At 53.3% G+C, this 12,780-nt stretch overlaps 2 protein-coding genes across 3 annotated transcripts in view; one reads left to right on the top strand and one right to left on the bottom strand.

Annotated features, from left to right (window-relative positions):
- The window catches only part of ENTPD3 (ectonucleoside triphosphate diphosphohydrolase 3), a 40,297-nt gene extending 37,338 nt beyond the window's left edge, over positions 1-2,959 (top strand). The window contains exons 11-12 of the mRNA XM_001370163.4: positions 1,196-1,446; positions 1,612-2,959. Of these exons, the coding sequence (XP_001370200.2) occupies positions 1,196-1,432 (237 nt within the window). The 3' untranslated portion in view covers positions 1,433-1,446; positions 1,612-2,959. The remainder of the gene's footprint in view (positions 1-1,195; positions 1,447-1,611) is intronic.
- Positions 2,960-5,924: 2,965 nt separating this feature from the next.
- Positions 5,925-11,419, bottom strand: LOC103092847 (52 kDa repressor of the inhibitor of the protein kinase-like). Of its 2 annotated transcripts, none has more exons than XM_007505246.3 (3): positions 11,005-11,419; positions 10,384-10,494; positions 5,925-10,297 (listed from the first exon to the last, which is right to left on the bottom strand). In XM_007505246.3, exons 2-3 carry the CDS (start codon positions 10,485-10,487, stop codon positions 8,020-8,022), a joined length of 2,382 nt encoding a protein of 793 aa, XP_007505308.2. In that variant the 5' UTR covers positions 10,488-10,494; positions 11,005-11,419; the 3' UTR covers positions 5,925-8,019. The 2 variants fall into 2 exon arrangements, with proteins under 2 accessions (XP_007505308.2, XP_007505307.2); XM_007505245.3 differs by having other exon boundaries at positions 11,048-11,419.
- Between the last annotated feature and the right edge of the window lie 1,361 nt (positions 11,420-12,780).

The raw sequence follows: 12,780 nt of genomic DNA, 5'->3' as shown, positions 1-12,780 counted from the left end.
AACTAGTCCTCTGATTCCTGGTCCTTTCTCTACTCCTCAGCCTTCATGGGATCCCTAATCTTTCTCCTACCATTTTTCCATTCCCCAGCCCTTTAGGAATCACATTGAATTTTCTGCTATTTGCCCACCCAAACCCAACTTGGACAGATGATCTCTTCCATTCAGGGCACTGGCTCCTCCATAAGTTATGGTGCCCAAAGGACTGGCCTGTCATGTAGATATATGCCCTGGGCTCGTTTATTGTTCATTCACTTTTTCATTCAACTCTTTGTGATCCTATTTGGGCTCTTCTTGACAAAGATATTGGAGTGATTTGCCATTTCCTTCTCCAGCTCATTTTACAGATAAGGAAACTGAGGCAAAAAGAGTGATGTGACTTGCCCAGGGTCACACAGCTAGTAAATGTCTGAGGTTGAATCTGGACTCAATTCTTTCTGACTCCAGACCCTGCGCACTGTCTACTGCACCACCTCGCTGAAGGGCAGCTCATAGATCACATAGTTAAACTCTCTCAGATAAGAATACGAAGTTGCAGAGAACTTGTAAGACATATGAGACATAATGAGAGAGGGGGATACAGAGACAGTCATCCCGATGGAACTTGTATTGTGTCGGGGGACCCTGTTACCCAGAGAGAAGAATGTAGAGTCTGCATGTGGAGCAATGAATAGACAGATAGAGGGTACCAGTCCTGGGGTCCGGAAGTCCTGGATTCAAATCCAGCCTCAGACACTGCTTAGCCATGTAATTTTGGGCAAGTCACTTCCTCTGTCTGCCCCAGCTTCTTCCTCTGTAAAATGGAGTTGGATTCCGCCTGTAGTGTCTCCTCCAGCTCTATCTCTATGCAAGAAAGTAATGGCATTGGGGAGGGGCTTGTTGGTGGAAGAGTTCTAGCCTGAGGCAGCTATAGCAGATAGTATTACCATTATTAATTAACCACCTATTTTAAAATAAGAAAAGAGGCTCAGAAACCCGAAGTGACTTACTAGTAAGCCTCCAGGAGGGGAAAGGAAGAGCCTACTCTGCACCAGGCACTGTGCTAAGGCTTTAGAAACATCATCACATTTGAGATCATATTTGAGCCTTCCAAAGCAGGATTTGAACTCGTCTCTCCCAAGCCCGTGTTCAGTGCTTGAGCCATTGTACTATCCTGCCTCCCCCCAGCCCATCTGAGGCTTCTCCTTTCCCCCTCCAGGTGGAGAACAGCAGCATTGCTTGGTCTCTGGGCTACATGCTGAACCTCACCAACATGATTCCGGCCGAGAACCCCCAGATCCAGCTCCCCATGAGGCCCCAGGTGTTCACGGGGGTCATGTTCTTCTTCGCCGGGGTGGCCCTGCTCTGCCTGCTCTTCCTGGTTTACCTGTGTGTGGCGACCAGGCTGCGGAGCAGCTCCCAGCACGCCATCGACCACAGCTTTGATGCCGAGTGAGCCGCGGAGAACTGGTGAGTGGGACGGCGTTCAGGAGCGGGCGAGGCAAAGCTCATGAAGCGGGACCCCGGGGAGAAGTGAGGATCCCAGGAGACTTCCCTGGAGGAAGCCCCTGAGCTTGACCTTCTCTGTCCGCCTCGGCCCCTCCAACAAGCCTCCATCACATCCATTCATCTTAGGGCGGGTGAGAGACGAGAAGGGAGCAAGTCCCTGGGCTGGAGTCGGAAAACCTGGGTGTGAACGAGCCTCAGAGCCCGTGTGCCCTCTCTGGGTCTGGTACCTCACCCTGAAAAGAAGCGGCCGGACTAGAGGACCTCCGAGGTCCTTCTGCTCCGACATCCGATCCCGTGATTCTGGGAACCACCCAAGTCTTCTGGCTGGAAGGGCTCTCGGTTTAGAATAAACAGCGGCACAGAAACGTCACCCAGCGACCACCTTCCATCGCGCCTCCCCAAGAAACACACCGTGACCCGTGAGTTGGACTCAAGAAAGAAAGCAGCATCCTTGAGGTCAGGGGGAACTGGGGAAGAGCATCCCTGAGGTGGAAGGGGATTCTCTGCACACAATAGTCACTTAACCAATGCTTGTTGAATTGGATTGTTCTTGGTGGAATGTCCAGTAGGAGCTGGGAGAGGCCAAGCTGCTCCATCTTGTGTCCTCACACGACTAAGTCTGGACAGAATCGCCCCTGCCAAGGTCCTCGAGCAAACCTTTGGGGAGTAGATCTTCTCTGCTGGGCTCCAGGATGTTCCTCCGCGAACCTCTGAAGAGGACTCCTAGCTCGCATCCCTTTCTTTAGTCGTGAATCCTCATCCTTGTAGAACAAAGCAATGTCAAAGGTCTCTAGGTTCATGGCTTCCCAAGAGGTTGCAGGAATGGCATCACCCTCTGCACTGGTCTGTTCTGCCCTCATTCCAGCTTCCTTACTAGCATCTGAAGACAGACCCTCACTCGTTCTAGCTGCCCGCCACACACATTTGGATGAGTGCCAAATCATCCCTTGGGTTGGCCTTTTGCCTCGGGCCGCCATCTAGCTCATCATGGGAAGTGGAGCTGGAACATTGATTTTGAGCTATACAGCCCATTCTGGTACCATGGGAGCACCTTGAGGGCCAGCATGGGCTTTATTTGGTATCTTCCTTAGATCCCCAATACCTGCCACACACTAGGTGCTTAATAAGTGTTGGGGGGGGGGGGGATGTCATGGCTTGTGTTGGGTTTTCTACCATCCCCACAGGCATGCTTGATGCCTTTAGAAAGAAAACTTGAATGAAAATTCTTAGCCCAAAACTGAACCATCCATTTCCTTCCCAAGTCTACAGGTCTTGGACCTGGACTTTGGATCGTGTAGACCTCTTAGTCCAGAGATCCCGGATGCATCAGAAGGTGTGGGAAACGGCCCTAGCTTTTGAATTCAGGGCACAGTGGTCAGATTCCAACACAGGACCCCTTTTACTAATACCATATTAAAAATCAAGTGATTGAAATGGTGGCATTCGACGTATGAAATAAAGGACGAGAACTTTTCCTTGGCTGGAAAGTGTGTATTTGTTAACGTGTATAATTCCCCCCTCTAATACTCCTAAGGTATTACTTGAGAATTTTTTAAAGTGTTTAAAAAATCTTAGAGTTTTAATGGATGAGAAATTGAGACAGGTCTGCTTACAGGCAGCCCCCATTTTGCATCATATCTATACCATCTGAATAGTATGTTCACAGTTGATGGAGCACAGTGCCTTACACATAGTAGGTGCTCAATAAGTGTTTATTGATTGATTGATCCTGGATTGCAAAATCCACATCACCCATGCCCTCTGTTGTGGCTTCAGTCCTTTGCTGCTGCTCCTCTGAGCACTAGGGGCCAGGCTCTACCCAAGCAAAGCAGAGTCTGTATCGGTGGATCATTGAGGCACTTTGGCGAGGCAGCAAAGGCATCTGAGGGGAGCCATGGAAAATCTCCATGAGGAAGGGTTTCCCTGTGTTCTCTCAGCCCAAGGCACGTATCCCATACCACCAGAAGGAGGAAGGTAATAACAATATAGAGTGCCTACTATGTGCAAGGCACTGTGCTAAATGCTTTACCAATATCTTGTTTGATTCTCAAAACAACCCTGGGAGGTAGGTTGCTGTTATTATTCCCATTTTACAGTTGAGGAAACTGAGGCAGAAAGCATTTAGGTGACTTGCCCAGAGTTGTGTGGCGATTGAAACGAGTGAAAATAAAGCGAGAGTGTTTCATGGTGTGGGGTCCCTCTACCAGTAGAGTGGGAGGAGAACCAGGGCTCAATGTCAGGGCTGAATTAGGTGATTCTCCTCGCTCATCCATCAATAAAGCATGCGAAGACTTTCCTGGCAGAATGGGGGGATGAGAACAATTTGTCCCCAATGGCCATGAAGACGGCTGGAACAGGCAGTGTGGAGTGCTTAGGGCTGGGTCAGACATGGAAGAGGCCAAGGTCTTCCCCGGCATCCTGGGCCATCACCGGTCATCCTGACTTTTGTCTTCCCACCGGACTTAGATGGCTTTGAAAGACAGAACGAGGCTGATGACTTTGGGCTACTTGACCTCATTTCAATCCAGTTCATGCACCTGTGATGATATCGAGCTACTTCAAAAAGGGAGAAGAAACAACAATCAATCAGCAACATCTTTTTTTAACCCTCACCTTGTGTCTCAGAATCAATGCCCTGTATCAGTTCCAAGGCAGAAGAGCGGTAAGGGTAAGGCAATGGGGGTTACCCCCTGTCCAGGGCCACCCAGATAGGAAGTGTCTGAGGCCACATTTGAACCCAGGACATCCCATCTCCGGGCCTGACTCTTTATTGAGAGAGAGAGAGAGAGAGAGAGAGAGAGAGAGAGAGAGAGAGAGAGAGAGGGAGGGAGGGAGGGAGGGAGGGAGAGGGAGAAAGAGAGAGGGAGGGAGGGAGGAAGAGAAGGGGAGAGAGAGGGAGGGAGAGAGGGAGAAAGAGAAAGAGAAAGGTGGGGGGAGAGGAAGAGAGGGAGAGAAGAGGAGAAAGACAGAGAGGGAGGGAGGGAAAGAAGAGGGGGGAAGAGAGAGAGGAAGAAAGAGAAGGGAAAGGAGAGGGGAGAGAGACAGACAGGCGGACAGAGAGAGAGGGAGGGAGGGAGAGGGAGAGAGAGAGGGGAGGGAGGGAGGGAGGGAGGGAGAGAAGGGGAGAGAGAGAGAGGGAGGGAGGGAGGAAGAGAGAGAGAGAGAGAGAGAGAGAGAGAGAGAGAGAGGGAGGGAGGGAGGGAGGGAGAGAAGGGAAGAGAGAGGGAGGGACAGAGAGAGGGAGGGAGGGAGGGAGGGAGGAAAGGAGGGGGAGAGAGAGAGGGAGGGAGAAAAAGGCAGAGAGAGGGAGGGAGAGAGAGGGAGAGAGGGAGAGAGGGAGAGAGAGGGGGAGAGAGAGAGACAGAGAGACAGAGAGAGACAGAGAGAGTGGCAGTGAGAAAGAGACAGGGAGGGAAGAAGGGAGGGAGACAGAGACAGAGAGAGGAGCAGAGGGAAGAGTTGGGGAGGAGAGAAGAAAGGCCACCTAGTAGAGTGGGGAGCCTGGGGCCTTCTCATGTTTAGAAGTATATAAAAATATCCTTTAGTTCCATTGAAAATATTTAAAAATAAATATTTCTCCAGGCTAAAGTCCTTTTCAGATTTGCCTACAGGAAGGAAATTTAATCAGGCCTTAATCAAACTTCTCAGGAAACAAAGCCTTTCACTAAGGCTTTGTTCCACCCCCTTTCTTTGAGAAAAGTGTACAAAAGGGTAAGGAAAGCTAAGGCTGGGAAAAGGAGGCAGGGTGGTAAGCAGCCTTAAAAGGAGAAATCCCTCCATCCAGTAAAGGCCTTCCTGGGTCCTGGGAAGGGGCAGACCCCAAGGAGGCTGGCTTAGCAGAAGGGCTTTCCTTGACTTCCATTTCCAGTCGGGAGGGTTGGGCCCTGGAGGCGAGGGGCTGCAAGGACCTGAGTGGTTTTAAAGGAATCACTCTCTTGGGGCCAGCCGGAAAGATGGACAACGGTTATAGCTGATTAAGTAAAGTGAAAATGTTCGGATTGTGGGGAAGCTCCCCTGAGAGGCAGTGTGGTGCAGTGAGCAGACTGCTAGACATGGAGTGGGGACGCCCTGGGCTTGGATCCTGACTCGGTCGCTGCCTGGCTGGGTGACTGTCCCAGCCTCAGTTTCTTCGTCTGTCGGTGGGCTCAGTGGCTGTCCTTTGTACTCAAAAGGGCCCAGAATGAGCTCACTGAAGATGTCTTCTGCCTCAAGCTGCCCAGGGTCTCCCAGGCTACGGTCCTACAGAAAGCCTTTCGAGGTCCCGCCTAGGGGTCAGCATCTCCCCCATTCTGGAAGGAGTCCGTCATGATAGCTTTGGCCACAGCTCGCCTGCTTTGGCCCAACAAGAACTCCACAGCCTCTGCTTTGACCTGAGCTGCCAAACCGCCCAACTTCACTCAAGGCTCTAAACGGGGGAAAAAAGAAACCCGAAAGCTCTCTGGCTCGAAGCAACCTCTATTTGTCAACAGCTTTTATAAATGTTCTGTTTTCCATTTCTATCGTATTTACTCTCCCAAAGGAAAGAGGGCAAACAGGCAGGGCATCATCTCAAATGAAAAACCTGTTATAATTAAAATAGTTGTCTGCCATAAACTGTGGCAGTTAAAAGAGTGGGAGACATAAATTGTAAGAGTTAAAATAGTTGAAGTCATAAACTGTAGTGATTAAAATAGTGGAAGATATAAATTATAGTAGATATAAGAGTGGGTGAGTAAAATTGTGACCACAGAAAATATGTTTCACTACAGTGTCTTGTTTTAAATCAAATATAAGGTGGTCGCCAGGGAAATATTCCCCATTATGAAATATACCCAAGTCAACTGGGTTTTATAGAGATTTTAATTCATACAAATGAGGAATTTAAAGAAAGAGAGAAAGAGAGAAAAAGGAAATAAGTATGAAGGGCCTTAAGCCAACATGGCCTAGACCTGAGTCTTAAGAGAGAGATTAGTCAGTCAGTCTTTTATCACTCACCACACGGTCTGTCTAGGCAAGGATTCTAGTGACAGAGTCTCCTCAGAGAGAGTTCCAGCCAGAGACTGTTTCAAAGGGCCTCTCTCCAGAGCCTCCAGAGGGACTGAGTCCCCTCAGAGGAGCTCCAGCGAGACCTCCTTAGAGATTGTCCTCCAAGAGCTTCCCTTCTCCAGAGCCTCTCTCAAGAGATTCTCCTCAAGCAATCCTCATCAGAGATTCCTTCTCAAGAGAATCTCTTTCTTATATAGGGGGTTTTCTCCTATGTCACCTCCCCTAAGTTCTTCCATCTACCAATCACAGTAGGCGTTTTCCAAGGGACAGCCCATTCTAAAAACACTGCTGGGTCAACTAATCCCTTTAGTAAGTTTGTACCAGAAAAAAAACTTCTGAATAAGTTTTCACCTCTTTGCTCCTGGCAAGTTTACAAGTTGCCTGACCTTTAACAGGTACTTAGCACCCCTTTGTATTACTTCTAAAAATAGGCATGGCTTAAAGAACTTTTTGCCTCATTATAAGTATGGGTTTAAGTACTTTCATTGTTTAGCAAGGAGTTCTCTCCCCCAAAGCAGTCCCAAGTACAGGTGGAGCAGAGGTCCTCCCATTTCTGATCCAAGTAGAGTTCTCACTGTCAAAATGGGGAATGTTCCCAGTAGGGAATTGTTCCAATGGAGAATTCCCCAATGTGGAAATTTTTAACATTCATAAGTCTGAGAAATTTTAAGATTTACAAACCCCAACCCAATCAAGCATTAGGCATCACGCTTATAACCTCTAGATGATATAAAAGAAAAAGGAAGCACATAAGAGTGGGTAGCAGAATGGATCTCAAAGCCGGGGGTTCAAGTCCTGCTTCTGACCCATGCAGGCTGTGTGACCCTGGGCAAGTCCCTTAGCTTCCTATTATTCCCTGGCAACTCTCTAACAAGACTCTAGGGGACAAAGCAGGCTACAGACCTTCCCTTGTCCCATACAAAGATAGATCTTCTCCCTTTCACTATAAAGGGTGGCGCTTTAACTAAAGCAGACCGTACATTTGGAACCAGAGGGCTTGGTGAAGTGACTTGTCTAAGGTCACACTCCAAGTATCTGGCAAAGGTAGGATTCAGATTCAGGTTTTCCCAATTCCATGTCCAGCTCTCTAACCACTGCACCACCCAGCAGCCTCTAAACATGAATACATGACCTAAGAAGGGGGAATTCAGCAGACTCCACTTTGTGCTCCATTTGCTGTTATTTTATTGTTCTGGGTGCATGGTAAGTACCGAATGTCTCCTTCTGTGCCTCTCTTTCCCAGATCACTGCAGGTTATAAAAGGGAATTCACAGGACTTTGTGTAGTTTTAGGAACTTCCTTTTCTGTGTTGTAGCTAAGAAGATGTAGTTCTAGACAGTGCTTTGGGTGAGGCCAGCAGAACCCTCTGAGGATAGCCTGTCTCCTCCTTCTGGGCAGCTCTGCCCATCTCTCGGAGGTTCCTTCCAAAGAACCAAAGCTCTGAAACGAGCTCAGACGTGAGCCCCAGGCTTCCAGGTACAGGTGCGACTTCCTGGCACCTGCCCCAAATTACAGGAGTGGTTTCACCTCGAGGGCCCCCTTCGCCAGTGCCTGGAGATCCCCCAACACTTGGTCTGTGTCCACCTCCATGTCCCGATGGACGTCCATCAGGGCCAGGCCTGTGAGCCGGCTTCCCTTCCCTGGGCTTCTCTGCCACGTTTTGGCTCTCCGTAGCACCTGGGAGGACTGCTCCCCAGAAGGGCCGCCGATGGGCATGGTGGCCAGGACTGAGAGGGCCGTGTGGATGCCGGGGTAGCAGCCCGGGCTCAGGTACTGCAGGGCAGCCAGGAGGCTGCAGGGCCAATCCTTCCGGGGGACTTCCATCCAACGCGCCCTCCACCTCTGCAACTCTTCGTGAAAATGATCCGAGTCAGGGATGTCTCCCTGGAATGCGTCGTAGAGCGCTGCCTCGGCCCCTTCACCCTCCAGCAGAGGCAGCCTGTCGGGGACGAGGAGCTGGGCCAGGAAGCGAGGCGAGCACTCCAGCAGCTGCTCCCGGAGCTCGGCAATGACGTGGTCTAGAAATGGGACAAACAAGGACGTCCTGTAGCCCTCGTGGAGGTCCTCCGTGCTGAAAGCCTCTAGGGACACGGGCCGGCCACAGATCCGTGGTGGGGCCTCTGCCACCCCCACACTCGCCGCTAAGCCTCTCACGTCGTCATAAAGCAATGTGAACTCGGGGTCCTCCTTGTCCCTCATCTTCTGGCACCTCTGAAGGACAAGCTGAGCCTCCTTGGAGAGATGGATGAGATCGTTCTCCCCCCGCTGTAGGTCTAACTGAAGGGGCTTCATGCACGAAAGGACGGACTCGACACAGACCAAGGCCACCAGAAAGTCGAACTGAGTGATGGAGAAAAAGAGCCTTTCGGCATCTCCATGGTCCTCTGCCATCTTGCACAGAGCCTCCAGGATGGCCGGATACTCGCTTCGGAAGGAGCTGAGCAGATGCACTGGGGGAGGACCCTGGGGGCCCTCTCTGCCCCCCACCACCTCCTGAGGGGGGTCCTTCTCCTCCTCTTCCTCTCCAGGGTCGCTATCGCCATCTAGGAAGGCCTTTAGTGCTGGGGATTGAGGGCTAAGGCGCTCTGCTGATGACGTCAACACCAGGGAAACTTTGGTCAGTGTGTCCAGAAACTTGGTGACTGGCCGCAGGCTGCAGGAGCGGAGGATGGCAGTGGTCATCTGGTGCTTTGTGGAGGCCGAGGAGATGGCCTTGGGAAGTACATCGCGGATCCGGGCCAGCTGCCCGCTCCGGGGGCCGTGGTAGCTGAAGCCCCGCGCGAGCTCCTTCCGCAGACCCCAGGCTGTAATCCTCTGCAGGCAGAGCTCGGCCAGGCTCCCCTCCGGCAGGTCGGAAGCCCCCACAAACTCTACGGGGTCTTCCCGGATCTCCACCCGGCCTTCTCGGCTCCAGTGGACGTAGCGCAGGGAGAGGATGACGTTCTTCTGGACAGACATATCGACTAGGAGGCTGAAGAAGCCGGCCGCCCTCACCCTGGCCAGGACTCTGTCCTGAATCTGAAGGCCAATCAGCTGGATGAGCTGCTCCTGCAGCTGTTCTGGGGCGCCTGGGGTCCCGCAGGGGGCCTGGCTCAGGCCCTCCCTCAGCAGTGGGTCCAGCTCGGCCAGGGACCGAGAAAGGGCGTCCAAGGCCTTGGTGACGGGGAGCCTGCCGCCCAGCGAGAGGTCCTGCCTTGCGCACAGAAGGACCATCCTGACCATCTGCTTCAGGGCGTGCTGGCCTCTCTCGGCCAGCTGCTTCTTGTGCTCCACGGCCGCAAACGCCTGGGTCTGGAGGGCCGCCCAGCCGTGCTCTTTGGACCTGCTGTGCCTCTCCAGGATCTTCTTGCTGTTGGACCAGTCCTTCAAAGGGGTCGACACCAGGATGGCCTCTTTGTTGCTGCTAAACACAAAGCAGGGGCCGCAGAAGACGCCGTCCAGGTGCCTGGAGTAGTGGGCGAACGGGTAGTCCTGGAGGAGCTGGACGCTGCACCGCCGGTACTTCTGGCCGGCTCCCGAGCCCATCAGCCTCCTGGGGAACTGGAAACTGGACGGGGGCAGCCACCGGCCGCCCAAAATGCCCCTCTTCTGGCCCTCCGTCAGGCTGTGGCGCTGGAGCAAGCCCAGGTCCTCCTGGCCAGCCCCGGCGCCGACCATTGCCCCAGCCCACTGCCTGCTGACCGAGAGGTCCAGCGCTTCCCCGCTGCCCAGGGAGGACATGGGGGTCCTCCCTGCGGCCCCCTCTGGCTGGGCCTCCTGTTCAGCATCCGGGTCGGGGTCCTCGGGCCTGACAGGAGAAAAGGGAACACAGAGCTGATGAGCCGTGCCTCAGTTTACCCACAGGACCCACAAGGACCCTCAGAGGACACTTACAGGAGCAGGAGGGAAGCCCAGGTTCGGGGCAGCTTTGGGGAGGTTCCTGAGGCAGGCGGGGACGGCTTTCTCTTCCTGGCCCCCCAGAGAGCCGGCTTCTCCATGCGGGGGCTGGGAGACAAAACAAAGCCAGTTGACCGACCTGGGGATCTGACACACACCCTCTCCCACCCGCCCAACAACAGGGGTGCAGAGGAGGGGGGCTCAGGAATACGGGGCTCTGGATTCAAGGTGTGCCCCTTGATCTCTGGGGCCTCAGTTTCCCCATCTGTAAAATGGCTCGGAGCTCTTCCGGATCCCACCAGCTCCAAACCTGCTGCCCAGGATTTCCAGGGTCCTTCCCCCTCCTCCCTTCTTGGCTGGGCAGACTACAGCTTTAAAGCCTATCCACCCTGGTTTGGGGGGCCAGGGAGGGGCTGGAGAAGGAAGGGGGAATAAACGAGAGGAGGCAGAGGTCGCCCCTTCTGACCCCTCAACTTCAATCAGGGAGGGCGGGGCGCCCCTCCATTTCCAGGTGAGGAAAGCCGAGGCACAGAGAGGTTGAGCCTCTAGCCCTCCGCCACACAGCAAATGAGCTGCGGGCGCCAGGCAAGCCGAGGACTCCGACCCTGGAGAGCGCACCTGCCGGGGGAAGAACAAAACCTGCCGTGGGTGGGACCCGCACCTGCAGCAGGGCCTCCCTAGGTCCCACCTCCACTCCTGTGCTTCCCTCACGCACCACGGCCACTTAGCCCAAGCACAAACTCCTTCCCTGGAGCTGCTGGGCGCACGGCGCAAGCGCGCACTCAGGACACTTCTAGAGCTGTGGCCGCGGGTAGAACGAAGGCGGGTTAGGGCGGGGCGACGAGGCTCTCAGGCCACGCCCCCAGCGTCCTACGTCTCGATGCTTGCGGCGCCATCTTTCTTGTGGGCAACGTCGTCGCCTCCTGTTCGGTGACGGAAAGGCCATATCGGAAAGGGGCGGGGCGGCGTCCCATTGCATCATGGGTCGTGGGTGTGGCTTCGGGGAAATACCGTTGAACTTGGAGCGGCTGTGGCCGAGAGTTCGAATCTCTCCTCTACTACTTCTTTGCCTTGTGATCTTGGCCTAGGATGTGTAATTCTGTGACTGCTTCTAATTGTCACTGCACTATGCAGTACGTATAGCTATCGGTTTAGAGCTAGAGAAGACCTTAGAGGTCACTGAGTCCTGCTCCATTCCCCTATTTTAGACAGTGGGAAACTGAGGCACAGGGAAGTGACTAATCAGAGGTTGCATGCAGCTAATAAGGATTTGAATCCAGGCCTTCCTGACCTCAAGGCCAGTGCTCTGTTCAGCTGAGTTCAATTCAATAAATACTCATCAAGAGCTGGGGGGCAATGCTGTACAGCTAGGTGGCTCGGTGGACTGAAAGCCAGACCCTGACATGGGAGGGCTCTGACACATCTAGCTGGGTGACCCTGGATAAGTCACTTGAACTCCAATTCCCAGCCCTTCCCTCCATCAATACATAGTCTTGATTCTAGTCGGGAAGGTGGGGGTTGGGTAGGACGCCAGGACTGTGGGGCCACCCTTTCCCCTTGCATGGGAAGGCACTTGGATGGAGGGGCTGCAATCCACCGAGGGTTGGGATCATCAATCAGGTAAATTTTCCTCCTCCATGGAGGTCTGAACTCGGTCTCAGGCAGATCAGGATTTGGCTCAGCTCTGGGGGCCAAAGGAATAGTGCTGCTTCAGGAGACCTGACGAGAGACTCCATGGAAGGGTCCTTCTCCTCTTCCCTGGAGGGGAGGACGGCATGAACCGCCTCTCTTTTCCCCAGGAGGCTGGCGACCACGGCTACTTGAGAGGCAGACAGAGCAGTGATCCATCGGTCGGAGGCTTCCTACCGCCTTCACCGCTGCCGTTTCTGCCCTTTCGATGTCTTGTCTTGTAGGATGAGGAGGCTGACCTGGACGGCCTCGGAGGTCCCGTGTTATGATCCTATGAGTCTCCTACAGCGACGGAAATCACAGGTTGATCCTCTCTGGATTTGGACATTGTGGGGAGAGCCCTGGAGGAGAGTGGAGGCTCCCCGTTCAAACCCTGTCCTTGGTACTCACTTGCTGAAGGAACCTGGACAAGTCCCTTAAACTGCGTCTTGCTCTCCTCTTCTGTGGAGTAGGGAGGCCGGACCAGATGACCTCTGAGGCCCTTCCAGCTTGGGGTCTTTGATTCCATGACCACACCGTTAACTTGCCCTTTGCTTCTGCAGGCTGTTTAGACCCATTCTCAGAAGTCCAGGCTGGCCGGGATGCCAGAGGCTGTCTAGCTCGACCCTCTAAGAAAACATTCCTTAATTGCTAATCATTTATCTGGCCGATCCGTCAGATTTTAACGGTTGACGGGGTGGTGCAGATCATTGTCCATCCAGGCCT

Source organism: Monodelphis domestica, chromosome 5, assembly GCF_027887165.1.
Source record: "Monodelphis domestica isolate mMonDom1 chromosome 5, mMonDom1.pri, whole genome shotgun sequence".
NCBI classification, from domain to species: domain Eukaryota; kingdom Metazoa; phylum Chordata; class Mammalia; order Didelphimorphia; family Didelphidae; genus Monodelphis; species Monodelphis domestica.
The sequence above is the reverse complement of the archived record's forward strand: the minus strand, read 5'-3'. Positions and strand labels throughout refer to the sequence as shown.